The sequence below is a fragment of the Silurus meridionalis genome, chromosome 4 (genome assembly GCF_014805685.1).
Source record: "Silurus meridionalis isolate SWU-2019-XX chromosome 4, ASM1480568v1, whole genome shotgun sequence".
Lineage (NCBI taxonomy): Eukaryota > Metazoa > Chordata > Actinopteri > Siluriformes > Siluridae > Silurus > Silurus meridionalis.
In genome coordinates, this window is record NC_060887.1 from 17,446,694 (window position 1) to 17,473,912 (window position 27,219).

The 27,219-nt window shown below is 38.6% G+C and overlaps 1 protein-coding gene across 1 annotated transcript; it reads right to left on the reverse strand.

The window, feature by feature from the left end:
- Positions 1-7,153: 7,153 nt before the first annotated feature.
- On the reverse strand, positions 7,154-26,980 carry ahr1a (aryl hydrocarbon receptor 1a). Its single transcript, XM_046847707.1, has 11 exons — positions 26,399-26,980; positions 23,603-23,790; positions 17,779-17,867; positions 17,380-17,469; positions 17,125-17,248; positions 15,820-15,950; positions 13,343-13,545; positions 12,756-12,865; positions 10,249-10,390; positions 8,807-10,145; positions 7,154-8,146 (listed from the first exon to the last, which is right to left on the reverse strand). Exons 1-11 carry the CDS (start codon positions 26,461-26,463, stop codon positions 8,021-8,023), a joined length of 2,607 nt encoding a protein of 868 aa, XP_046703663.1. The 5' UTR covers positions 26,464-26,980; the 3' UTR covers positions 7,154-8,020.
- Between the last annotated feature and the right edge of the window lie 239 nt (positions 26,981-27,219).

Genomic DNA, 27,219 nt, shown 5'->3' on the forward strand with positions numbered 1-27,219 from the left:
TCTTGTAAAGGAATCATGTAATGCTATAACATACAAAGGCATTTCCAAATTTGTGGCAACAGTATGCGGAGGAAAGACATATGGGCGTGATGGTTGGCAGTCCACATACTTTCAGCCTTTCAGACCTGGGGTGCAATCACTGTTCCAATTCATCCCAAAAGTGTTCATCAGGGTTGAGTTCAGAGCTCTATAGCAGGCAACTCAGGATCTTCCATTACAACAGATGTAACTGGTTCACTTTGTGCTGAGGCGCAATGTCATGCTGGAAATGTTATGATAACACACCCAAGGACATCCTGTAAAGTTTGGGGAAAGAACCACATACAGCTGGAAAAGTCAGATTTCAGTGTACTTTTGGCTGTATAGTGTAGTTTACCTTAACAACATAACATTTTGTGTTATGAATTTTTTTTTTATTTAATCAAGGGTATGATTAAATTAATCCTTGGATACCAAAAAAATATAAACCAAGTTTATATTAGCAGTTATGCATCAGACTGAAGAACTAATTAACTTAAAACTTAATCATTAAAGATAGAAGATCACATCAAGGTGCTTAAAAACAAAATGGCAAAACAACATTCCATTCCTGCACAATTCTTCTGCAAAAAAATAAGCATGGTTGATGCGCTTTGTGTGCTTTTGTGATTATTGGCCATGGTTCAGAACCGATCTCTTGGCTCAGTGCATTAATGTCTGGAGTGTGTTGACTCTCTGTAATTCATGTCTTTATCTCTAATCGAGAGATTTTTTGTGTCCATGTCACTGCTAACTGCATTTTTCTCATAAAACGTTTACGTTCCCGTCCCTCAGTCCCAACGCTTCCTCCTACTCCCTCGTTTTAGTTTGATGTCTCAGTGGGTCCCCATGAAGCATTAACGAAATAAATCTCGTCTGCACACATTCCGTTCCACTCTCAATCATGCGTCTTTTTTTCTCTCTTTGTCTTGCTGTTAAAAGATGGCGAGTGGTGTAATGGATGGTGTAGATTATTGTGGTGAGGACATGCTGAAGGAGTGGGAAGGAGGGTGTGCTGGTTTGTGCAGGTGGAGGAATGCTGCAGTAGTGTTTATTCTGGCTCTGCCTTGTGTCTGGAGCAGACGCTCGGGCTGAGGCTAAACATTTCCCCACGGCCTTGCTGTGCACTGTGCAGAGAGGAAGGAGGCTCAAGTCCAGGTTGTTGTAATGGTGGTGGTGGTGGTGGTGGTGGGTAAGCACTGATTCGACGCTAGTGTGAGCAATCTTTGAGTTTCAATGCACAGTCAGACCTTAATGAAAACACAAACACACACACAAAAAATAAAAAAATAAATAAACAAGAAGGAAAAGCTGTATTTTTTCATATTTATAAATCAATTCAATTCTGACACTTTTTGGAGTAATGTAACAGCAAAAAAAAAAAAATGTTGATCACATGTTTTATTTAATTAAAATACTGTATGCAGGTTGAAAGAATGACCAGAATTTACATGACAAGAATATTAGAAATACCTGTGTTCGTTCTTCTCTCTCTCTCTCTCTCTCTCTCTCTCTCTCTCTCTCTCTCTCTCTCTCTCTTCACACCTGTTGCCCGCGAAAATAAACCCCAAAGCCATCGGGAAGACGAATACTGCCACCTCCTGCCTAAAACTTGAACACAGGTTCATTGAACAGTTTGGTAATCTTCAAAGATTACGAGCAAGTCACTTTCTTAGAGATAACTGCCAGTCAGGATTTTTCATAAATGCAGCTGTGCCTAAAGCCAAGGGCATACCAGCCAGCTGTTTCCACTGTTCTTTGTCCAGCCTTGATGGCTTTAGAGATAGCAGAAGGGCATGGACTCTTTTATCTCTCCAGAAGTTGGATGGGCACGTCATCAGCTCTGATTTTATGCAGATCTGTCATTGTCATAAATCCACAGCTGTTGGCGGTATTCGCAATTTCACGTGTCACTTCAAAGGCATTCCTTTCTGCCTCGAGCGCCTTTACAGCTCCTGTCGGCCTGCTTGTGTCAGTGGCTTTGCACTGCCTGAGGAACCAGCCAGGCACGTTCTTCTCTGTGCTGCATGAATGATGGTGGACCTGAGTTTTGCTTCACTTGTGCGATGCGATAGCTGAAGGGGACTTCTTCATCACTTGTGGTCTCTTGTGGACACTTGTGTCATTAGTGTTCCAAGTCAGATTCAGAGGTGCTGAGAAGTCTGAGAGAGAGAGAGAGAGAGAGAGAGAGAGATCTATAATGTCTTCTTGCCAGCTGTTTCCAATCTCTCATAATGACGGCCTGGGAATCTTCCAAGCTGAACTGAAGTGTGTAAGATTGTAGCTTGTAAGTGGTTTGTGAACAATTCTCTAAACAACACTTCACACAGCAAGACGGTGTCAATTGAAGGACAGTCACCTGATAGTTGTCTAGGATGAGCAAAAGCACATGGAACCACCACAAAGAGAATCTGTAGTAGACAATGACCATATCTATTATTAGCAGGGAATTATTGTATGATCTAATATATATATATATATATATATATAATAGTTCTAGTGATTTCCCAATTCTGCTGAGTGGCGAAAAAAAGTATTAAAAAAAAAAACCCCACCATTTAAAACTTGCATGTGTGATTCATACCTACTGCATGGAAATGTATTCTGATGAAACCTTTTCAACTAGTGTTAATCTAATGAAGTCTTCTGACTGGAAAAAAAAAATCCCAGATCAGCAGTGAGAGACAGAAATCTCCACATACGTTCCTAACAAGCATAAATATGATGTAGTCATCTGTCTTTCTATCACACTCCTCTTTCTCCCTGCCGTCAATCTCCTTTTTTTCTATCTTCCTAGCACACAACCTATATTATCTTCTCCTGTCTGAACTCCTACTCCCTCTGTCACTGTCACTGCCTTTTCCCCCCATTTCTTTCTTACTGTAACATGAGCTCACGAGGTGTCTAAGAACAATCTGAACCTTTCCTCAGCACATTCAGATAAAGAGATATCACTGTTCTTCTCGTTATTCAGATCAAGTTACAGCTGGGAGTGTTTGTAGTGACAAATGAAATTTGATCTTTGATTTGATCATATGTATCATTTGCTACTTTTAAATATGAAAACTAGTAAATGTACTGTGGGAATGTGGTTATAAAAGAGGTGTATGTGCATCAAAGCACTATACAAAGAACCTGAAGAGATTTCTGAAAGGTTATTGACTGAACACATTCTTTATTTTGGCCTTGGTAAAGCCAAGAAATTAAGATTGCGTAAGGGAGAAATGAACCCATTTCTTACGAATCCATTTATTAAGACTAGAGTTCCACCAGCTTGTGGTTAGTCATGGTTTTCGAGCAGACATGAGTTGAACTTGTGTAATTCTAGATCCAATCTGATTGCTGACTCCGGTCTGGAGGAGCCTGTTTTTTGTGCGGTTTGTGTTTCCTCTTAGGCTCGTGGTACGACATTCTGGTTTCTTCACTCGGGCATTCCCAATGATCTCCACACTTAATTCCCCTGTCACATTCAACTAAGGCAATTAGCCTCACGTGACTTTTGTTCTTCCTGACGTGCGTAGCCATCCTGTGTACGTGCTTGATCACAGGCAACTTCTAAAGTGTGTTTTTTGGGGTTTTTTTTCACCTGAAGCATAACCTTGTATGCAACTTAGAACCATTACCCGTATAGCGCATATATAATTATAACATTTACATGTCATGTGTAATAACACAACAGTTCTATCTATCTATCTATCTATCTATCTATCTATCTATCTATCTATCTATCTATCTATCTATCTTTCTTACTTTCTTTCTTTCTGTTTCTTCCTGTTTCTTCCTGTTTCTTTCTGTTTCTCTCTGTAGGTTTTCCTACAGGAAAATCTGCTGCACTTGCACCATTTATACAAAGCCATTGTCTATTTTCGTGCAGTAGTTTTCTGGCATGTGGATAAGGATGTGTGGTTTCCTTCGACTTCATTTCCTAATCATTACCCCAGGGAAAGTGTCAAGGTAAAAAATAAATTCATTCATTATATATATGGACAAAAGTTTTGTGGACATCTGACTATACGATTGTTTTTTGTTTTTTTTTTTACATCCCTTTCCACATTTAGTCCCCTTTACTGAGATTTAGAAGAGTAGCTGTGGAGATCTGTGCTCATTCAGCACAGATACTGAAGTATGGTGAGGAGGCCTAGGGTGCACTCAGCGCTCCAATTCATCTCAAAGGTGAATAATAGGTTTGAGGTCAGAGCTCTATAGTAGACCATTCAAGACCCCACTCCAACCCATGTTAACCATATCTTTATAGTTGGCTTTGTGCACAAGGACACTGTCATGTCATCACATTCAGGAATATCCTATACAATTGTGTGCTTCAAACTGTGTTGTATTGTGTGTAAAGGCACTTATCTTTGTCAAAGCTGTTTCATTGTGTATAATTTAATAAGCCTAGTCATTTATATAGGGCACAACGGTCACATTTTTACACATACCATCAAGCAGTTGTGTCCGTATAGAAAAAAACTTCACCACCCAGCTCTCGAGTTATTGTGCAGCCAGTAGAGGGAGCCACTTCACTGTAACTTGCGGTTATTTTAAGAATATGTTCCCTTTCTAATCACATGAACCCAGTCAGTCTTTTGAGTGCAATATCCACATTCGGAAAAACTAATGTCTGAATCACACGAGAAGCCTAATCAAATTACAGTTCTCATGTGGAGGCGTCAAGACTCTCTGAAAGGAGCTGTTGGCAGTGTTCGCTCAGGAAACTCTGGTTCACAAGTCATAGGGTAAAACTAGACAGTGTAAAAAAAAAAGCATTGTGGGGAATGAAGCACATATTAAAACGAACAAAAACCTTAATGTCTGCATAGATACAACCAATGATCTCATTCTGGACAGCTCTTAGTTTTAGTTTTGGTTTTAGAGCTTCCAACAAACACCTCTCTGATAGATCAAAAAGCAAAGGTTACTGTCTTAACTATCAAATATCCACTGCATAAGTTGCTGAATATATCTATTGTGAGACCAGTGTTTATGTGCATATGAGTAGTATTTTTTTTGGTGTCATGTTCTCTCGACAAAAAAAAAATACAAAAAGAGATTAAAAAAAACTAAACAGATGATGCTCTCTCTTGTCCTCACAAGCAGGTGTTGTAGTGATAACAGGAAGAAAAATGGCTCAGGGGATCATGTGAAATCCAAAACTTGCCAAATACATGAAGAAGAGTTACACATATAAGACAATAAGTTCAATCTTCTGTTATATGATCCTGTCAGCTGGTCATAATGTGGTGCTCTGAGGGACATTTTGGAAAAACATTTCCCTTAAAACTTCACTGCTACTGTACAAAAGGAGCTACATTAATGCAAAGTTCATTTTAAATAGATATTAAAAATCATACCACAGTCGTAACCTTCTTCTAATTTTGCATCAATTTATTTATGGAATACATCAAAATAACAAAAGAATCTTAAAAAAAAAAAAAATTCAGTCAGATTGAATCTCAGTCATGTGGAAAGTGCGAAGGAAAATAACGATACGTGTAGAATACACATACCACAGAACAATTTTTATGTGCCATAAAGTCAGGTGGTTCAAGAGACACCTTAATGTTTACAAGACAGCTTTAAACATTTTTTTCTTCATTTAGACACGAGTGTGAACAGACGTGAAATAATCTGTACAAGAACTAAAGCTCTTGTTCTGCCATGCCAGATTTAATGAATTGCGCTGCTGCCACATGATTGGACGATTAGGTAACTTGTTGAAAGAGCAGGTCTACAGGAGTTTCTAATAAAGTCGACAGTGAGTGTATAAATATTTTCTTTGTTATACAGTGTGAACAACACACTCATACCAATATATTCACTAGCACTATTATTAGATTTTTCCTGTAAACTATTTCTCATCATCGTTCCCCTCGGGTTTGTTTGGACCTTTCAAAACCATAATTAAAACTCGAAAATATTTGGGTTAGGAATAACATTCCTGTGTTTCACAAGAAAAACATCTCAGGAGAATAAATCCAAAGTGCAACACTGGGTACTCACATTCTGAAAACATGTGTTTGTGGTGATAAAATAAAAAATAAAAACATATTTACCAATATCTTCATAAATAATCAATTTAAAGAATTTAATCAGTATATTTCTTAATCATCTTTATATGTCACCTGTAAAAAAAAAAAAAAAAAAATCCAATTGTTTTATACAACATGATGGAAAACAAGGTTTTTGAATGCATCAGTAATTACAACTTTTATGGTTCAATTAATGAGTATTATTTCATTAACACTAACATATTAATACAGTGGTCATCCAACCAAATGCAGTACAAATGTCTGTTTAAAAAAAAAAAAAAAAAAAAAAAAATGCCAACAATTCAGTTTGATATTTATGTCCCTGGATGTTAGAAGGTTGGTACGATAGTGCAGTGGATTGAAATGCTGCTTTCACAGCTCCAGGGTCCTTGGTTCAATCCTCATCCCAGGAAAATGACGTTTAGCATTTTCTCCATGTCAACCTGCATTTCCTCCCACCTACTGAAAACATGCCAGTGAAGTGGCTACACTAAACTGCTCCTAAACATATTGTGCGTACATGCTGCCCTGTGCTCAACTGGTGACCTGTATTCCCAGCTCATGCCAAGTATTCTTGGAAAAGGCTCCGAACAAGGATACTGCGGTTGTTGGTATGAGAGGAAACATCTACAAGTCACTGGCTGAGCTCACAGATGCCTGTTCACTTGTGTTAAAACAACAGGTTTTATCCAAAGTGCAAACAGATTACAAAGTGTTAAAGTATTGTATAAAACAAGCTGCTAAAATGATTGTCAAACATACAGGATTGACAGTTAGCATATTTTCCTATCTCATATGCATATTAAAATGAACAGTGCTGGAAAAAAGCACAAATATTCCTAAATAAATTTTAATAAATTTAAAAAAAGCAGCATTATTCCCACTACTTTTCTCTACTTAAAATTACTACAATGCAAAATACTGCAGAAGTGTGACTTTCATTTGCTTTATATATATATATATATATATAGAGAGAGAGAGAGAGAGAGAGAGAGAGAGAGAGAGAGAGAGAGATTTTTAAGGAGAAATTCCAAATTTTATAATCTGGGTAAAATATTTGGCTTTGCCTATCTTCAGAGAAAATTAAAACACAGCAGTGCACAGTGTAAATTAATAACATTTAGTCCATATTACAAACTTAATCAGTCAATTAAGTTAATTAGTTTCCATAGTATATTGTCTTATTTGTCAAGCTACAAAAATGATGTACTTTAGCCCTCTGTACCCGAAGTGCTGTTTTACACACATCAACATACACAAAAAACAGCAACACCCTGACCTGCACTCTTATTTATTGTGCTACACTCATTTTTTAACTCATCTGACATAGTTGCACATTTGCACTTAATGTAATCCTTTGTGATACTCTCTTGTGTTGTGTTGTGTTGTGTTGTGTTGTGTTGTGTTGTGTTGTGTTGTGTTGTGTTGTATTGTGCAGTGTGTGCATCATGGTCAGGGAGCTACATCTCAGACCACTGTGTACATTTGGGATAATCAAAATCTTAACAAGCGTTCCAATGAAAAAACAAGTGTTACTTGTTCACTCAGAAAAAGGTTGGGGACTATTTCACATTCCAGACACGCCCACACATCTGACACACACACACACACACACACACACACACACACACACACACACACACACACACACACACACACTCACACTCACACACTGATCTCTTTCTATTCATTAGATGGATCTGACTGGGATTCTCAGTTAATATGACTCACAGGATATTTCATAAATTCAATCGGGTATATTCTTGCATTGCCTTTTAGTTCTGTTCTTGTCTGCTGTTGCTCAGGACCTCTTACACCCAAACCTTACCCCTCTATCTCTAGTCTTGCCTTAATTCTTTTTCTTCATTACTGCCCTGTGGAATCGTCCAGACTGAGCTTCTTATCCTCACACCTCCTAACAAGAGCACTATGCTCTGCTCTACACCACTCACATGGATTATGAAGGTGTACATTCACATGTATCCCAGAGACAGGTCTGGGTAGGGCCTGTTGTCAGCAGAATTCTGAGGAGTCTGTGCTGCGAGGTCACTGATACTGTCCTTTTCACAGCTCCCCTGCAGACTTCCAAGTGCGCCATTCTAAAAAAATAATAATAATACATTTAAAAATTAAAAAAGCAACAGGAGGAACTTGTTTTTAAATGTGTAAAAGCAAATGTAACACCATGCGTTAAAAATAAATACAAAATATCAGCCCAATCTTGCAAGTCATGATGTGAATTTACAAGGTCAGTGTAACCTTGAGGGCATTAAGCCACAATCTAGGAAGGGAAGAAGATTTTTTTTTTAATCATATAAAGGTATCCGACTGCATCTTTTAGAACTCAAGCTCAAGCTAATGTCACCAGGCAGCATATCACAGTTAGAGGAAAGCACTATGTACCCTCCTGCGCATACGAGCTCACACACATCAATGATTTACTACCGTTACAGTGATTGACTGGAAAAAAAGTACCCATACTGGTTTGCTAATGACCATGAATATTTTCTTTTATAATATAAACTTAAATGAGCATTTTTTCTGTTGCACCTCTTCAGACATAGACATTTTAATTTTATAGCTTTATTGTGATACTATAAAGTAAGAAAATCTGAATGAATGGTTCCAGGCAGATTCTGAGGACCCAAACTTTCAAAACAATTATATATAAATTGGAAAAAAGCCCATAGTATTTAAAATATTCCTAAATTCCTGCTTGATGTTGCACAATGTTGCACACTCACATATGAAAATATTACCTGGCCTGTGTATGGCTGATGGAGCAAGCTATAATCGAAGCTAGGCTGTGCACACGGAGGATGACCTTCCCCATGAAGCTCTCCAGACTGCCCATGCCTCTCCTGACCCACAGTATCCAAGCAGGTTAGCAGCTCCTCCAGAGACTCACCCACATGTAAGTGTCTTGCAGGAATAGAGGCGCCCGCACGTTCCTGGTTGAAGTTCACTGACACAGTGTTTACTTGGTTTATATAAGGAAGTCCCTGAGGCAAATGGTTGGTTTCTAGGTAAAAGCTTCCAGGTTCCTGCAATCCAGAATGTAAGAGAGTAGGCAGCTGCTGGTCAGTGGAACTGCTCTCTCTAACAGAAACACTAGCAGTGTGCTTCAGCCTATGATACGCTTCTTTCTCGGGACAAAAAAACGATGAAAGCTCAGGTTGGTATACAGGCTTGTGGTTCACTGGATGAGGTGACTGCTGTTGTGGATTTAGCTGAAGACCAGGTGGTGTTATGCTTGGCTGTCTGTACAGACAAGACTGTGCTTGAAGAGACCCCTGATGATCGTGCTGCCTATCTTGCATAGAAGAAGATCGCTGAGATTGTGAATAGTATTGCTTTGGTATAGACTGCTGCATCGTTAGGTCTGAAGGCTGAACAAGAAAAGACGAGGGACTTTGTAAAAATAGCTGCTGACCCTGTGACCATGAGAACAGTGATGGCTGTGATGGAGGCTTTGGTTCAGGTGCAATACTTGGGAGACACTTTTCGTTCAGATTGGTCTGAATGCTACTGGGAAGTGCAAAGTCTACCTTCTTCCGGAGAGATTCCTGCACATAGGAGAGAAAGTCATCAGTAAAGTCTTTAAAGCCATATCGACCATCCATCTCTATGTTAAGGAACAGCTCTTCTTGTTGGAGAAGCACTACATCTTCTGGAGTGATTCCCAGACTGCTCATAAAGCTCATGAGCTCACAGTTGCTCTCTTCCCTACCAGTGCTGATTGTCATATCTGGATTAAAGAGAGAGGTCTCAGGGAGAGAAAGAATGTTCTTTTGCCAGTTACTGGAAAAGATCCCACCAAGCTCCTCCTCATACTCAGGGTCCTGAGCTCTCACTGGCTCATCTGAACCTGAAGAGCATGCATAGATAGACTCATCTTGTTTCAGCATTGAGCCCAGGAGAGAGTTGGGATCTAGTCCACTTGGGACTTTCAGTTGGTTACTATCTCCTGGAGCAACAGATGAAATAGATTCTGGGCTGGATTCTGAGTTTAGGGCATACAGTACAGCCTCTCCTTTGGTGAAGCTGAATGGGGGCATGAGGCTACGCTTCCTCAGAGTCTCTTCTCCTTCTTCATCCCTGCAAATGACAATAAGTAGCATTTTGTTTATCTATGTGCATCATTATATGCTGTCTCGTGTAATAAAATAGAAATAAAAAATAAATAGAAAATGTGACCTACAGGAGTACTCTTTGAGAGGCAATGATAAAGTCCGGTTGGCCATTTTTGTAAATGAGTCTGGCATTAGCCTGCACCCAAACCCAGCCTCCCTGTTTGGTAAGCAGCCTAAATACAGTCAGTCCACTCTCACCAGTCTTTATCACTGCAGAAGAGAACAGAAACGGATATTGTGCATATGGGATGTCTCTCTCTCTCACACACGCACACGCACACACACACACACACACACACACACACACACACACACACAGTGAGTGAGGAAAGAGGTACCTCCTCTTCTCTCACTCTTGCTTATATTACTCTTCACTTTTACCCCTCCTATCCCTGTGCAGATCATAAAGCATATTCATTCAAGTTGCCTTTTACTGGAACAGAATGTTTTCGAGCAGGTAGCCATATGAAAACTCGGTGAAAAAAACGACCTTAGTGGGAAACAGAATGCACTTCACTGACAGTTCATAAGGTGTTGATTGTTAAGAAACAGAGGACTAGAATGAAGATATGGTTTTCTGTTGTAAGACTCAAATATGAGAAAAGAGGAATTTAAGATTAACATGACGTTTACAAAGTAGGATTAAATATATACATATATATATATAAATATATGTAATATATGTATCCCTGGTGGTCTAGTGGTTAGGATGCGGTGCTCTCACCGCTGTGGCCCGGGTTCGATTCCTGGTCATGGAACCAACCCCAGCCATCAGGGTTGCACAAGCCAGTGCACTCTTAGTGCCGGTCCCAAGCCCGGATAAATGGGGAGGGTTGCGTTAGGAAGGGCATCCAGTGTAAAAACATGTGCCAAATCAAACATGCGGATCATGAATACAGATGATCCGTTGTGGCGACCCCTAATGGGAGAAGCCGAAAGAAAGTTTATTATTGTGGGAAAACAAAATCCAAAACTACATGGCCCTGTGTGAAAAAGTCTTAAACTGTTAAAACTGTGGTTTATCACACCTGAGTTGAATTTCTCTCGCCACACCCAGGCCTGATTACTGCCACACCTGTTCACAATCAAGAAATCTCTTAAATAGGACCTGCCTGACAGAGTGAAGTAGACCAAAAGATCCTCAAAAGCTAAACATCATGCTGAGATCCAAAGAAATTCAGAAACAAATGAGTAAGTAAGTAATTGAGAACTATCAGTCTGGAAAATGTAATAAAGCCATTTCTAAAGCTTTGGGACTCCAGTGAACCACAGTGAGAGCCATTATTCACAAATGGCAAAAACATGAACAGTGGAGAACCTTCCCAAGAGTGGCCAGCTGTCCAAAATTACCCCAAGAGCACAGCGACGACTCATTCAAGAGCTCACAAAAGACCCCACAACAACATCCAAAGAACCGCAGGCCTCACTTGCCTCAGTTAAGGTCAGTGTTTATGACTCCACCATAAGAAAGAGACTGGGCAAAATGATCTGCATGGCAGAGTTCCAAGACGAAAACCGCTGCTGCGCAAAAAGAACATAAAGGCTTGTCTCAGTTTTGCCAGGAAACATCTTGATGATCCCCAAGACTTTTGTGGAAAATACTCTGTGGACAGACGGGACTAAAGTTTAACTTTTTGGAAGATGTGTGTCACATTACGTCTGGTGTAAAAGAAACACCACATTTCGGAAAAAGAAAATCATACCAACAGTAAAATATGGTGGTGGTAGTGTGAAGGTCTGGCGCTGTTTTGCTGCTTTAGGACCTTCAGGAAGACTTGCTGTAATAAATGAAACCATGAATTCTGCTTTTTACCAAAAAAACTTAAAGGAGAATGTCCAGCCATCTGTTCGTGACCTCAAGTTGAAGGGAACTTGGGTTCTGCAGCAGGACAAGGATCCAAAACACACCTGCAAGTCCACCTCTGAATGGCTGAAGAAAAACAAAATGAAGACTTTGGTGTGACCCAGTCAAAGTCCTGACCTGAATCCTGTTGAGATGCTGTGCACCTTAAAAAGGCGGTTCATGCTCAAAATTCCTCCAGTGTGGCTGAATTACAACAATTCTGCATAGATGAGTGACCAAAACATCCTTCACAGCGCAGTAACAGACTCATTACAAGTTATCGCAAACACTTGATTGCAGTTGTTGCTGCTAGGGGCGGCCCTACCAATTATTAGGTTTAGGAGCAAACACTTTTTCACACAGGGCCATGTAGTTTTGGATTGTGTTTCCCCTCAATAATAAAAACCTTCATTTAACTGTATGTTGTGTTCACTTGTGTTATCTTTGACTAATATGTAAATTAGTTTGATGATCTAAAACTTTAGTGTGACAAATGTGCAAAAAAAATAAATAAATAAATAAATCAGGAAGGGGGCCAACACTTTTTCACACCACTGTATATCTGTGTCAGAACAACAGAATTTTTGGCATGTAGTGCAAAATAATAAAAGGGTGCTCTGTGTGCGGGCAATACAATTCTGAACACAATACAAGACACATCTTCATGCCTTTGGCTGAAATCTTATGAAAGACGACTGAATGAATGTCTGAAAAGGCTGCCCGGGAACTTACTGCGCATGTGGTTCTCAGCACAGTGTAGCATGTCTGCTGCATGTATAAACTGGTAGCCTGAGCCACGGTAGCACAGCTCTGCCTCTGTGTAGCCCAGCACAATCTTCCCTCTGTGGAGCAACAAACAGGAAAAGAATGGTTTGATAGGAGAAAAAAAAAAACTACGACTCAAGGAGCAAAAGAATTATCGTCTGGATGAGTCAGGTTGTTGTAGATAGTATGACGCCTGTACTGTTGTAGATAGTAGAAAGCTGCAAGCAGCCAATGCAAAAAGTACCTGATATGACTGAGGTGATAAATGACATCTTTATCATGGGATGCCTCACATTTTCTCTTCAAATAAAAATATCTGAAGTCAATGCATACTGCCTTAACAAATGACAATTATCCTGATGTATTTGCTTTGTAAGTGCAAAACCTAAATGCATCTCAGCTCATACTATATTCACGAAAATAAAAATCCTCCAGTAAATAAAATAGAAAATAAATACTAAATAATTGAAACACAGGTAAAGATCAAGCAAAGGGGAATAAAATGACTGGTTTTTTAATGGATATATATGTGCTAAATAAAGTGCAGCACTTACTTGGCATCGCATGCAATTGGGGTAAAGTCCAGTTTGTGTTTGGTCCTGAAGATGAAGTTTTTGGCACGGATCTCCAGAATGGAGGGTGGCTGAACTGGACAGGCCAGGGCAAATAAGGCCAGCTGAGGTGGAATGGGTTTGCCCTCTGAAGTCTTCTCATTTTGTCCATGCAAAAACTTTAAACGGCCCTGAAAGTTTATGGCCTGCAGACATCAAAGCCAACAGACAGAGTCATGTTAGCCAGCAAAAGGGCATATAGTAGTGATTAGAGGGAAAGATCAACACTGCTGCTAATTTAATACCAGTAACTACACATTACAGTCAACGATCATGGAAAACTGATGTGCTTTCTGATCTAAAATCTTTTATGTGGCAAAATACTGGAAGTACATTTCAACAGCTCTAAATTCCCATTTAAGTATATACAGAAAATATTGGCAAAAATGTTCGGATGTTCTTGTGTTGCAGAAACTTTCGCTCTAATTTAAGACTGCAATCTGTAGTCTAATGTCAGATTTAAACTGAAAGCTATAAATCTGCAACAACCAGTTATAATGATTATCCTTTTCTGTATGTTTGGCAAGTACAGTTTGAAGGATTAATGAATAAATAACTCTGGGTAAACTTTTGACCATAAACTACTGGCACTGGGAAAGAATGATAATTAATAGGCTAAAACCTAAAAACCAGAGACGTTCGCACTGAAAAACAAGTTCATGCATAGGTAAGCATGATCTGACCTTTCATTGACCCCGAAACATGTACAGTGTTAGAGGAGCTGCAAACTCAGTTCCATTTTATTTTACTTAAACATTTGCTTTGACACATAAAATAAAAAAATACAAAAAACTTTAAAGACTCTCAAATCAAATGTCATCTACAGAAGTGAATGCAGGATTGATCAAGCTAATGGTGTCATTTTAATATCAGCAATTTAAATGTACTGGCTGAAGTATTTTTTGTAGGTTACGCATTATTACGTTAATTAAAAAAACCACGTTGCTTTTTTTTGTTTATTAAGCATAAAACATAAAATGTTATAACACCGTAACTATTTAGGGTGGCAAAGTTGAGGTGGCAAATTGAAGTCCAAAAGATGTGTCAATATTTGCACGAGTGGTGCAAAGTTCTCCTTTAGCTCACGCAGGTTATTTTGATGTTCTGGTTGGTCAGGTGATTAAAAGGCACCTGCATGTCTTTGAGAGGTTCTATTTTGTTCTTGAGTAAACATGCCCAAAAACAAGATTATTATTTTTTTTTTTTTGTGTGACTGTACCAATGCCTTTTATCACAAGCACTTGCATTTAAGCTCAATAAATGGTATGATATTGATTAAATGTGATTTAAAAAGCATATATGATGCAACACAAAGGCTTGAAACAATTTCAAATTAAACAAATCAAAAGAAAGACTAATATGATGTATGTTTAATCAAAAAGCCGCTACTTTTTTCCCACGCTTTGAACCCCGCGGCTTAAACAATGAAGCTTCTAATTTATGGATTTTTCCTGGGTTTTTCCCGGTTTTACAAACTTCAAGCCAAAAAACTGAGCCCCATAACATTAGACCAATGAAACTGTTGAACGGGTTTAAGGTGAACCAATGAAACTCTTTATATTAAATCAGATGCGCTCCCACTGAATCGGGCCGCACCACATCATAAATATGGATGATGTTCCTCTGACGTTTGACCTGCCGCTCACTCGGACTGTCTACAGGAAATGCGAATCATTCATCACGCTGAAAACAATCGGGCATGAAAAAACACTTCACCTGTGTTCTGAGCGGCACGACATCGGGAGAAAAGCTTCACCGATGGTGATTTTTAAACGCTCAACGATGCCAAAAGATAAACTAGAAATAGTTGTGAAAGGAAGGAGGAAGACAGTGAACAATGACTTTCTTGGTAGGCTACTGTTTAGATACAAGCCGTGTAACAGACACTGTCTTTCGTTAAAGCCTGTGTAAAGTTCATTAGTTTCAGTTTAGACAATGCGGCTTATAGACAGGTGCGGCGTATTTATGTTCAAAATAAAAATCCTAGTCAAATTCAGTGGGTGCGGCTTAATAGTCCGGAAATTGCGGTAAGCACTGTTTTAAAAGCATCAAGCTCTCTATGTAACAAATTAAAGCAAAAATATTGCTGGCATGAGTGTAAACAAATTGCTTTCATTTATGTGTATACACTATTCCTGTTGCAGAAGCCGACATTTAAACATCAGGCCTACAGGCTCAGAGGTTGGAGAATTTTCTTTTCAATGATGAAAAATTGGCGTTAACAGAGTGTTAAATAACTTCACTGTTTTGTGAAAGCTTTTTAATGCCAGTGATGTCTGTTATTTTTCAATTGTTTGCGATCTTGCAATAAAAAAGAGTAATTCAGAGGACAGAAATTTAAACTGCTGTTTACTTGTATACTTTTATTATCTGATTTGGATTTTTTTCTTCCATATTCATATGCATATTCTCCGACTTACCAGAAAGCCAGATGAGTTGTTCAGTAGACATCTTAACCTGCACACGAAATTTCGTTCCAGAAAGGCGGAGTTCTCTGGTGGTAACTGCTCAGGGTTATAATAGGTGTGGGGTAACTGTGAATCTTGGGTATCTGCATGGAGAAAAAAAACACAACATGCTTTTTATACTTAAGAACTAAGTGATTATAACATAGTATAAGAGTACATACTAATCAATGCCTAGAATATACATCTGCATACAAATATTGTTTGTATAAATAATACAAATTTAACAACCTCTCTGTCTGCAGGCTTTGGTACTTTGTTGAACAATACAATATTTGTGGGTTAGAAAATGAGCCATTTTGCAAAATAATGTGGACTGGCATTGTATTTAAAGCAGTGATGTGAAAGGATATTATATACCGTATTTTTCCGACTTTAAGCCGCTACTTTTTTCCCACGTTTTGAACCCCGCGGCTTAAACAACGAAGCGGCTTATTTATGAATACTGAGCGACATAACATTAGACCAATGAAATTTCCGAACGGAAACGAAAAAACGAACCTCACCTGTGTTCTGAGCTGCACGGCATCAGGAGAAAAACTTTTTTTTTTAAACACACGACGATGCCAAAAGATAAACTCCCGAGAGAAATAGTTGTGAAAGGAAGGAGGAAGATGGTGAACAATGATTTTCTTGGTAGGCTACTGTTTAGATACAAGCCATTGTAGCGTGTTGAGTCTGGGTGAAGGGAGAGCTCGCTAACTCCAGTTGCAACAGAAATCATATAAGCACAGACAGGTTTCCAAAACTTGTGCTTTTTTATTTTTCTTGGCAACAACGTTACGGGTTAGTCAAAGAAACTTAAAAATGAGCATCAGAAAATAATAAGGACATAATCCTCAGTCTTGCACACACGCAGTAATACCGGAAAAAATGCAGTGGCAGGCTATTCCCAAAATACCGCTATGCTCCTAAAGGAAACGCAACATATTTCACCCGTTACACCTTTTGTACCATGTCTTTCATTAAAGCCTGTGTAAAGTACATTAGTTTCAGTGTAGACACCTGTGACTTATAGACAGATGCGGCTTTTGTTAAAAATAAAAATCTTTGTCAAATTCAGCTTATATATGGGTGCGCTTTATAGTCCGGAAATTACGTAGTAATATTTTGAAAATATTGAGGTAAACACTATGCAGACGTCACTGGTTCACGTTCCCTCCCTCGGTATTTCTTTCCGCAGTTTAAATAAGGGTCTGAGTTTGCCATTATCCAAGCTGCTGGTTACTCAGTTAAAATTTCTATTCATTTCACTTTTACCTAGCACTGGATGCCCAGTGTCTGAAGAGTTAGTGGGGTTGAGAGCCCAGTGGAGTTGCCGGTGAAGCTCAGCTCTGTCTTCTGTGTGAACAAGCCCATAAACACTCTGATGGAGGATATCTGACTGAAAAACAAAAGATGCACATGACACTGAAAGAAGGGCATAAATAAAGTGTCAACATTCAATGAGAGTAAAAATACATGCGGTGAAATAAACAGAAAAGGTTTGAGCTTCGGAGAATATTTGCGACCAACCTGCTGGAATCCGAGATAGTCCTCAACAGTGGAAGAGACGTAAAAAACTGTACCAGTAGAGGTGACCACTAATACAAATCCATTTATGACCTACAGAAAAAAAGTGGTTAAGCATGGATGATTGTTAAGATGCACTGAAGCAGGTACCGTGACATATCAAGGTAGACCTTAACATTATTGATCTGTAAATGAGAGGTTTTAAGTAAAAAAAATACAAAATGACAAAACTTTGTGACAGGCAGTCGTCAAAAGAAACCTTTGATATACAAAAATATATAATACAAAAAAATTCATGTGTCTCCTTGTTGGTGGGCCTGAGGTTCATAATCAGTCTCTATTGTCTTATTTGGCAGTAAAATGCTGGTCAATGCTTTTATTCAGAGCAGATGCACAGCATACCTGTAACAATAGTTCACCTTCTGGCAACTGAACATGCGTTTTTGTGTCATTGTTTGCTGGTTGATTGGATTTACTGGTTTTCAGGAGAGCTGAAAAACAGAACACAAGTGATAAGGTGAGTATGTTTTTTTGAGGACACATCTGCTGAAAACATACTGCAATATAATACAAATATTATCTTCATTATTTGATTTTCAGATCATTTCCTGTCAGTCTGCACTTAGACATGAGGCTTATTCTCTTGTTATTAATAGTGCCTTACCAAATAGTAACAGTGTGGTTATTTTAACAATGTGTGCAGTGTCCTCAAATGTTTAATCTCACATCACTCAATTTTACGTATTATTTATGTTGAATATTAATATTTTATCATTGCTGATGTTAACTGTTAGTTCGTGCTAGTCTAATTAACCCATTAGTTACTCAAATAAAACAATAATAAAGCAACAGTGAAGGTTAAACAGTAACTTGGCTGGTGCCTTGTTTATCTATGGTGTGGTGCTGAAAGCAGAGAGTTCAGCATCTACAGAACCCCTAATACACCCACATAATGCTACAAAGAATAGGAATTATGAAAAACTCTGGAAGTGAAAATTCTTACCTGCATTATACAAATCATGAATGAGTCCTAATTAAAAATGACCAATTACATTCCAACTAATTTATGAATCGGCAGTATCAGGGATCATGGTTTCTGCCAAGCAGTAAAGACATTATCTTAGCAAAGAATTTGTTATCGTCCATCAATCTGGAAAGAGTTATAATGCCATTTCCAAACAATTTGAAGCTTCTAATTTTACAATGAGGAACATTATTTACAAGTGGAAAACATTTAAAACAGTTGCCAATCTTCCCAGGACTGGTTGTCAGACAATGCTCAGAGAAACTGCAGTTACATTTTAGACTCTATAGGCCTTAGCTAGTATTTTATATGTAAAAATCATAAAAGTACAATTAGAAAAGACTGAACAAGTATGTTTTGTTTGGAAGGGTTGCTAAAAAAATGTTTGTTTTTTTCTCTTAAAACAACATTGCAGCAAAGCTTAGGTTTGCAATGTTGCATCTAAACAAACACAAGACTGCTAGAACAATGTCCTTTGGACAGACTAGACAAAAGTGAAGATGATTGGGCATGATGCAGAACGCCATATTTTTGTAAAAAAACCAAAAACATATTAGTGTAAACACCTCATACCAACTGTTAAGCACAGTGGTGGAGGAGGATGATTCGGGCTTGTTTTGCAGCCACAGGACTTGGGCACCTTGCAGGCACTGAGTTGGCAATGAACTCCTCTGTATCCCAAATGTATTCTATTCTATAATTGAATTTGAAGCCATCTGTCCAACACCTAAGGCTTGGCCAAAATTGGTTCATGCTACAGAACAATGATCCCAAGCACACCAAACAATCTACAACAGAATAGCTGAGAAAGTAAAAATAAAGTTGGTGTAGTGGCCCAGTTAAAGACCAGACCCAGCTGAACTGAAACGCTATGGCTGTACCCTAAGAGAGCTGTGCAAAACAAATGCCTTGAGACCTCAAAGAAGTTGTAGAACGTGCCAAAAGTGCTGCAAAAGTAAATGCTATTGGAACATAAGGTGTACTATTTTTCATACACGGCTTCTCCGTTTGGCTTGATTTTTTGTACAAATAAATATGACACTGTAATATGTCATGTGCTGTTCTGAGGTTGTATTTACCCAATTCTAAGATTTGATAAAGATTAGATCATATTTATTTTGTCCTGATACGCAAAATAATAGAATTCAAAGAGGGTGTACTTTCATTTTCCCATGACTGTTTATTATTTTGTGGAAAACACAGGTCTCCATTCTTGGAAAAAGAAAAAAAAAAAGTCATTTACAAGGAGGACAGACTAAATGTAACAAGACCCCAGTTTGCTGTTTAATATGAGAAAGTGCTTTTAGCTCTTTAGTAAACAGATTTGTATAAAAGAGGAAATGTCTGCTAGTACAACATTAAGATTATATCTCAGTAGGCTTCTCTGCACTGTTCGCATGCAAGAGGTTTCGAGCAGGACCCTGAAGAATTCCTCTCGCTCCACCACTGGCGCACATCAGACTTGGCAGGGTCCCTGATGTTCAATGAAATGGGTCAAAGTTTGGAGCTGGAGACAGTGAATATCAAACCCTTTCGTAATTCCCCTCTGCAATGTCAAGAGTTCACAGAGTCTGTTCAAGATTACTCACGCAAGCTCTCTAGGCCAACCCTCATGAGACCAGATATAATAGTGCATATACAACACACAACAATAATCAGTGGCTCTCAGGGCCCATGAAGGAAACTCATGCATGAATGGCCAATCCTGCTGGACCATTTTCTCATGCCATGTGCCAACCACCTCTGGTTTCATCTTGACTCTGCCCGACCTGAGGATTTGCAGCACTTTTTTTGGCTACTTATAACTTGTGATACTTTCCGCTTGTCCGTGTTGCTCCAGTGGCTATGTGCCACTAATGAGGTTAATTGTTTTTTCCAAAGCCGTACCATGTGGTGTTTGTTGCTGAGTCTGCTAATTTAGCTGCCATTTAGGCAAGCCAATGGCTAAGTGGCTCTAGTGTGCTTGAGTGGTTTTCCTTTGCCTTATCACAGGTTGTTTATGTATCAGGAGTCTGCTTACTTGCCTACTAGCTGGGTTTCCACAAATATGCAGCATTAGGAATGGAGTTTCCCCTTCATACAACAGAATGTGCATTTTCTATGTTTTGGGTCAGACTTCGCCTAGTTTGCATTTTTGTCTACTATCAACTGAGCAGTTAGCCTTAAGATCCATAGAAGCCTTAAGATCCTTCAGAAAGCCAAAGACATGCACCTAGCTGGGTTCTATTGCCTTTGCACTGGGCATATATAACAGAATGTTACTTTTACCCATGAGGAAAAAGTCTAATCTGACTCCTGCTACACTGCGAAACAACTCACTATCCAATGTTGACTGATAAACATAAACCTGGTCCTACAAAAAAAAAAATCTTGGCATCTTTGTAGGTCAATTAACCACTTGGCATATCAACAAGTGTTCAGATTTTCCCAGTCGGACAACTGAACTAGAAGGTGAAACATCATGTTCAAACAGAACATTCCATAGGTTTGGGCCAGTTGTCACTGCAACCTTGATTATGACGCTCTTAATCAACCCTGTGTAATCTGGCCCTTGTACTGGGGTAGCACTACGGTCTTGCCACCAAGACCACAGATTTTTAAAAATGTTCAGAAACACAAAAATAGCATGGCCACAAGACACTGGATTCATGTTCCAATTCCTAGTGTCACACAATTCATACTTAAAGAATCTTACCCACAGACACTGACATACATCTGAGGGCCCCTTCTTACCATCTCATGGGGCAAGCCCTAAACTGTCAGAGTACCATGGAGCATGCCTATGCAAGCGCTGACAGCAGATCGTTTGGTTTGGATGACAGCATTGCAAGGATTTCCAGATCCAGGTCCACTGCTGACTTCCAACCTTGTCAAGACTCAGGGCCTTGATGATATTAGACCCCAACAAAATTACTGCTGGCACAAAACCTTTGTACTCTCTAATCCCTCAAAAAAAAAAAACTAAACATGGGTTTTTGTTTAAACACATAGTTGCTTTTTTGTTGTTGTTGTTTTGCTTTGGTAAAACCTTTTTTACCAAACTGGATTGCATCATTGTGAAACGCTAATTTTCTTAGGAGTTCCCCAGGGTTTTCTGAAGTGTTTTATCAGCCTACAATTTTACCCCAATAACAAAACATGGAAAGATAGCTAGGCTCAGCAAAAGGTGCTTAGGGTCTAATTGCTGAAGATGCAACGTTTTTCTGGGAAAAAAAAGGGATTCATTAAGACGAGTACCCCATCAGAGGCCTCCCATTGCAAATGCTTGCCTTTAGATGCTAAGTAAGGAGAAGTGTGCTGACTCAGGGACAAGGGTTTGTGGGGCCCTCAATGTAAAAAAAAAAAAAAAAGTCTAGTAAATGCTGTCAAATTCTGCTGCACGTTTCGTGTATGGAATCAAGTGAAACTTGTTCCCTGAATGGTGTGCACCTCACTGGTTTTTGGTAAAGGTCGACCAATATTGTTGTCATTCTTACTATTGTCTTTGCAACAGACATGACTGAAAAATGTTACATGAATCTGTTAGTAATCATCGCAGAAGGTGTAAACACTGCTTGCTTTTACTACTGCCACCTGCTGTAGGGGAGAGTTATGTTCTCTCCAGCAAGTGCAAAATGTACATGCACGGTTTGGTGTCAGATGTGACTGCCAAATAATCAGCCTAATTTGCAGCACAATCGGCCAATTAAGTTTTTTTATTTAAAAAATATATATCTATATAGATATATATCTATAAAGTACAAACTTTCAAACAAGGAATCACCTAGGCAACTCTCTCTTTATATATATATTTATTCTTTATATATATATATATATATATATATATATATATATATATATATATATATATATAATGTTTCTAAAAGTGACATACAAGTTTATATTAGCATTTCTCTGGCGTATCCCTATAATAGAATACTGGAAAACACAAGGGGCATCGTTGTCTAATAGGCATGTAAGAATATTGATACTTGTGAGAATAACGATATTTTGTTTGCCAATACTGTATCAATTCTCAAAAACGCAATATCGAGATTATATATACAGTATATATTTCTGGCAATGTTTAAGTTCAGAGATTTGTAGACTGCTATCTATGTAGCGGTCGATATATAAACTCAAAACTAAACACCTGCCTGAATCTTGTATGAATTTTTTTATATATATCTGATATCTCACACTGATATACCTGATAATATGTTTTTCTTTACTTTACCAACAGCCACAAATAACAAAATCCCTTATTAAGTTATGCAGAAAAATGTTTCCACTTTATATGTTTGTTTAAATGCAACATGCTCCATTTGGTTTCCATATTTCTTAATAGCACACAGCCCCCAACCCACAAAGCACCCCATGGTAAACACTTCATATATAGGAATATAAATCCTAGTCAGTGTTAAAGGAGTAGTGCAAAATGCAGTCACCTCATTTTTAACCCTCTGATCAAGCAAAATAATGTAAAATAAAAAAAAATAATAAAAAAGTCCCTCTCAGGGATTACAGTGTTGGGAAGGGGACTAATTAGACTGTACATTTATTATCTACTTTCTGCAAGATCTCACACTCCCAGTTGACATCCTGTTATTTGACTTTCACTTCTTCTCCTTTCAGTCAAGTACAGATGAGAAATAACAAAGGAAACAGACTGCTAATCGGTGCAGTTCCTTTGTTGGTACCTTATGATGAATTAATTACTATGTTGACATGCCTCGTCGTTTTAAATGATGGGTAAATATTAGCAGTATCAATAACCGCAGTGTGAAATTCTTATAGAAAAATAAAAGAATATGATATTAATTTCGAGGACAAAAACGTATCATTATTATTATTATTATTATAATTATTATAATTATTATTATCTGAGAAGAGATCTTTGGGTTTAGTTTTTGATTTTGTGCATCATGTATAAACGAGTAATGTACTCAACATTAATTTCTAAATCTAGGATAGTAAAAATAAAATATTTCCTAGTGACAGGGAGCATAGCAAATTTCCAAATACCTTTCTAATTTCTTTCTTGTATCATGTCCAATTTTAGCTCCAATTAAGACACTTAAATCTATAATGCCTCATTTATCTTTTCTTGGGGAAATAAAAATGAACAGAAATGTGCTTCTGATTTGCACTGACTTGGAAAAGAGCATAAGGAACCTGATGCAACTGAATGACTTCTGTCAGGTGTGTGTAACTTAAACGTACTATTGAAGTGACTCTTGGCTCGCAGGCAGCCAACGCTCAGTCGGAGAACTGTCAGTTTGTCCAGTTTAGTGATGACATCCTGATGAAAAGGCAGCAGGCTGGCCAGCCGGTCCAGTTCACCATTCAGTCGATCACGGTGCCTCTTAGAGGGATTTGACTTTGCAGCTTCAACTGAAGCCTCCTTCCCACTGCAGAAATGGAATGAGAGAAAATACAATGAGCTTTAAATGCATAGTACATTTATGCACAGACCTCACATACTGTGCACGAAGGACAGTCATGTATATACCAGACAATATTTGTGTAAGATCTCAGTTGAATTGCATTTATGTGAAGTAAATGTACAATGACAGTTTGCCCAGTTTACAGCAATTACATTTACAGCATTTGGCAGATGCCCTAATCCAGAGCGACATACAATTATCTCATTCATACAACTGAGTAGTTGAGGGATAAGGGACTGCTCTACAAATACAAGTATTTACAACTTGATGCATTTAAAAGTAAGAAGTAACTGAAGAAGTGGCTGAAACGATTCCTCGAGGAACTCGAGAAATTCGAATACAAAAATCGAACGAGGCAAATTAGATTATATATTCGTTTAGTCCATTTAACTACACATGGAGCACTGTGTTTCCCCACGGACCATTATTACTGATGCACCACCTGCTAAACTCTGGAGCGCTCTGGACAGCAGATGAAGCAGAGGTGGCCTCGTTCATAAAACAACAGCTTCAAACTTCAGGCCGACAACATGGCTACCAGTGGATGCACTAGAAATGCTGGATGTTTTACGGGAAATAAAGTCGTAATTGCGCGAAATAAAGTCGGAATTAGGCAAACTTTTATTTTTAGGTGGCGGAATTGGGCTTCCATACAACACAAGAATGCAGAATAAAAAATTAAGGAACGGGGAGAAAACAACAAGGAGAAGATTCAAGAAAAGTTTCCCAAGTTTGGGTTAATTTTAAACTAAAACATTAAGAAAACACCGTAGAGTGCGGTTACCTTTTAAAAGTCATTTGAAATGTATTTTTATTATTTATTTTTTGATTTAGATATTTGTATTTTGGTGTAATAAGGCAAATAAATGCACTAAATTGGTTTCATTTTCACAAATATTCTTGTATGCAATTTCAGCATTAATAGTGTTATTTTTTTCTTTATTTTAGGAAACCTGTCTTATTTTCTCTTGTATATTTAGTATTGCTCCTCAATAAACAAAAAGCACTTTTTCTCCGTTCGGTAGAACACTCGATTACTAAAATAATCGATAGCTGCAGTCCTGTAAGAAGTGCTTGTTGATTTGGAGAAGACCACTGTGAGTTTCTTAATAGTAAGTGTGAATTTATTCATTTATTTTGACGGTTTGAGGGTCAGGACTTGCAGTACAATCTAGTCCTGACTAGTTTGATGTATCATCTAATTAAATGCAGCATTGGTGGTTTATAGCCACAGGCCAAGATGCCTGATAAACACAAAGGCGTGTAGAAGACAGAAAAGTGGCACAGCTGTCCAGCAGATAGGAAGTTTAACAACTGCCAGCAGTGGCATAGCGAGCGAGACCACTCAAGCCCTCAACCACTAACCACAGACCCATAAGTCACTAAGCTCCGTGAGACTGAGCTGAAGAAGGAAGACAAGATGAAAGACATACAGAGAAATACAGCACAAATCCATGCCCTGTATGCATGTCAACAAAGTCCAAATATAATAGTGGAAAGCACAAGGCTGAGAGGTGTGGACCATACCGAGCAACAGAACAGATAATAGTTAACTTGCAGACAGCAAAGGACTGATAGATAACAAGACTTGCAGGCTAATAAGGGAACTCAAGTTCAGCAAGTAGCCACGAATGGCTCCAAAGGGTATCAAATACCCTCACCACAATGGTAAAGTCAATTTGGGTCTATAATCAATGCTGGATAATCTGTAGGTCAGACCATAGTCACACACTCTTTCCAGGGGGATTTAAGGTCCAGTGTAGAAAAGGCAAGAAAATGAAAAGCGACAACCATATGACAACGATATTTAGATTAGATTCCATACCACGTGTGCCGATAGAGGGCTGAAACAGTTGCTCTAGAGCAGTGGTCATGGACCAGTTTCACGTAAGACAATCAGAATCATATGATGTACGTAACTGTATATGTAAATGTATATAATAACAATTTTGGACTCATTGCCGATTCAGTGGGAGTTTAATTTATGCATGCATGGAAATAAAAACTGAAACAACTGTGGGGAATTTGCACAGACCAAGTTGAGAACATTTTTCTTTTTTTGTGGTTGGGGACCCCTGCTGTAAATGGTACTTTACAAGGACCTGGGATACAATGAACCCTAATGATACCCTCACATGATAGGAGCTGCGACTGGACTGTTATCAAATGCACTGTCCGAGATAAGAGTTTTCTCGCGTGCAAGCTACTAAATGTTGGATTGATTTTCACTAGAAAACCTTCATGCTTGGTAATAAACTTGATCGGAGAAAAAATGCCTATTGATCAACAGCTGGCACATATAGAAGCATCACGACTCTGTTGTTGATATTGCTAGTGAATGATGGTTTGATTACAAAAGTGGGAACACAGCAATTATATTGCGTAATGCATGTGTAATAATGTGTTCTTATGATATTTGTAACCAAACGAAAAAGCCTACAATACCATGTGTGACTGTTTTATATATAAGGTCTTGATGACAGCTAGAAAACTCCCTGGGCTTCTGTGGCAATGGTTTACAGCATACTAACAATGACAGTAGCATTTGTGAAAAGTTACAGGATTTGTTTACCTTTTCAGGGCGGGTTTCCTCCGTTTGCGACTCGCATACATGTTTTTCGTGCTGGTAGTTTCCATTGTTTCAGCTCCTTATGGACTCTTTACCTGTAGTAGGTTCAGAAGACTAAGTCTCGGCGCAGAACGCAGCGTTATACTCGACTAGCTACACACACACACACACACAAGTGTCACCACAGACCCAATAATACACAGTTAGCGAATACACTGCGGCCAAACAGGCAGGGAATCGGGCTACAGCATGGTGCCATTCTACTGCCCTACACACACACACACACACACACACACATCGCCTTGCAAGATTTCCAAACGCTTGTCTCAAAAGCCTAACGCCAAACTAGCTCGCTAACACGACACAATCTAGCACTAGCTACATTTCACCCCCTAAAGTTTGCCTTATTGCCCCGAGCGACGCGCGTCAGCATTCTGCTTTACAAATATATCACAAACGGCGATCAAGACACTGGCCAATCTTGTTTGTTTCGCATTACTGCAAATATAAACTAGTTGCAAGCAAGCTTCAGATTCACACCATTCCCCTGTCAGTCCTCAGACTGCGACATCAGCCGTCCATGCCACTTACTGTAGTTCTCCTTTATGATGGAGTCGACTCTTAGATTCATTTTTTTATGGAGCCGACTCGCATGTCGAATTTCTTTTTCCCAAAAAAATAACACGGAACACCGAAATATATTATTGTTTTGGCACGAAATTATATTTTAGTGAAAATAAAAAAACATATTATTAAAACATTTCAATGCATGGGCGATTATTTAATATGTGACTCTAAATATGCATTGAAACTGAGTTCATATT